Raw genomic sequence first — 1,898 nt, forward strand, 5'->3', positions numbered from 1 at the left:
TACGCCAATAGTTTTCATTACCGTGATGTAATATTTATCATGCTTATTTTGTACGTAAAACGAATCGTTGGAATATTCCCGAAGCTAACGAAGCATTTCCCAAAAGTTAAACCGAAGAAATTAACGCGAATAGTTAAGTGAAATTTTTCCATTAACTTGCTCGCTCTTTTTAGAATTAAGGCTTACAAATTCTTAAACGTAAACGATAAAAATAAAAATTAATGTAGGAGAATAGAAAAATAATATGTTCCGATTTTTTCTCGTACAAAAATCGTCAGACTGATCCGCTTGTAATATTGTTACTTCTAAAAAAACACGAATCCTCCTTCGTGTTTTTTAATTGAATTATTATTAAAAATCAGATAATTATCGTTCACAGGAGTGATAGTGTTGATGTCCATTGAAGTGTGTCTTATGGTAGCAAGGCAACGACCAGAAATGTTGGTCCCTTCCGAATTCTTCGCCTTGCTTGATAGTCTGAGGAAGATTCTGGCCGACAGTTTCCGGCAGGAACAAAACCAGTGCAGCGCCAAAAAAGGACACCGTGCTGATAATGAGCATTGGAAATCCCTCCCAAATTGCAGCCTAATGAACAAATATTAATTTATATGAACAAAGGTTAAATACCATGAAAATCTGGTCAAAGTATTTCTCATTTAAAAAGTTTCATTAGAAAGTTTCAACCAATATAGTTTCATATCTTAAGTTATTCCATCATTTTTTATTTTAAATTTCAATTTTTTGATTAAAGATCAGTTAAAGAAAAGCGTTGGTTGCAACTTCCAAAACGGGCTTTCTAGAAAGTGAGAAATATTTTGATCAGATTTTTATAATATTTAACTTCTTCAGGAAACAACTTGTTTTAAGGTAAGAAAAAAACTATTTTACATTTTCATGAGAAAATTTACATGAGAGCTTTTTCATAATTTCTAATAGCGCTTATTGTATCTTTTGGAATAAATTAAAGAGAAGTTGAACGTGGATGTGCTTAGCGGTGTTTCAAAAATGTTGTAACAACAATAGTAGTATAAATATTTATTTACCGAGTCAGTGATATATGGCGCCAAAGAGTGTGCAACTATTCCGAAAATATGAATGAAAGATACGCCCTGCGATCTGACTGGCGTGGGCAGAAGTTCTGCTGCATACTGAAGACCAACATTGGCTGCCATGTTCAGACAGAATCGCGACAATATTGACATTACTAATTTCGCGAGCACTGGGGAATAAATTAAAAAATACAAAATTAATCCTGGATACACAACACTTGATTGTAAGTTTAATTAAAAATATAGTCCGATCGAAGCTTAATCAAAATCAAATTAAAATTTCACACAAACTTTAAACTTCTATAAATCTCCAAATTCTAGAAAACCAACATATAGAAAATTATTGCTTCTAAAATGTGCACACCTCTTTCAATTTCGCCACTAAATTAATTCCTAATAATTCCTAAATTCTAGTTCCATCAAAATAATTATTTTCCAAGATTAATACCTTCGAAGTTGCCAAAATTCTTTTACATTCATCATAAACTTAATTTCAGATTTTTCTCAATAATACGGCATTATAATCGTTTTAATTTTACTTTAATAAACAGATCGATATATTTACTGGAATGCAGCATAAGTTCAGCGATACTGAGTACACAGGTAATTGCCATCGTGAGAAATCCGCAGAGTCTACGACCCCATCGGTCGAGCAACAGGGCGAGTAATAACCCAGCTGGAAGTTCTGTGGCACAGGCGATCGAGAACGACACGAACACCGAGCTCTGGATAAGTTTTAATGAATACACGTGACCGTCGAACGGGATCAGGGTGAAACACCTACAAGATTGTATCGGTTATTTATGAAGGTTTTCTCGCAACATGAACTCGTATCTTATACTTGCCAGA

The 1,898-nt window shown here is 33.7% G+C and overlaps 1 protein-coding gene across 1 annotated transcript; it reads right to left on the reverse strand.

The window, feature by feature from the left end:
- Positions 1-222: 222 nt before the first annotated feature.
- Positions 223-1,677, reverse strand: LOC117216254 (solute carrier family 22 member 8-like). Its single transcript, XM_033462835.1, has 3 exons — positions 1,615-1,677; positions 1,044-1,219; positions 223-585 (listed from the first exon to the last, which is right to left on the reverse strand). The coding sequence occupies exons 1-3, from the start codon at positions 1,661-1,663 to the stop codon at positions 367-369; spliced, it is 444 nt and encodes a 147-aa protein (XP_033318726.1). The 5' UTR covers positions 1,664-1,677; the 3' UTR covers positions 223-366.
- Between the last annotated feature and the right edge of the window lie 221 nt (positions 1,678-1,898).

The sequence above is a fragment of the Bombus bifarius genome, unplaced genomic scaffold (assembly GCF_011952205.1).
Source record: "Bombus bifarius isolate JDL3187 unplaced genomic scaffold, Bbif_JDL3187 scf7180000010258_frag, whole genome shotgun sequence".
Taxonomy (NCBI): domain Eukaryota; kingdom Metazoa; phylum Arthropoda; class Insecta; order Hymenoptera; family Apidae; genus Bombus; species Bombus bifarius.

Coding starts and splice junctions, on each gene's coding strand:
- LOC117216254 (XM_033462835.1), bottom strand. CDS start 1,663: ATGGCAATTACCTGTGTACTCAGTATCGCTGAACTTATGCTGCATTCC. Junction 1,220..1,614: donor TGAACTTATGCTGCATTCCA/GTAAATATATCG, acceptor TTTATTCCCCAG/TGCTCGCGAAATTAGTAATG. Junction 586..1,043: donor CGCCATATATCACTGACTCG/GTAAATAAATAT, acceptor TTTGTTCATTAG/GCTGCAATTTGGGAGGGATT.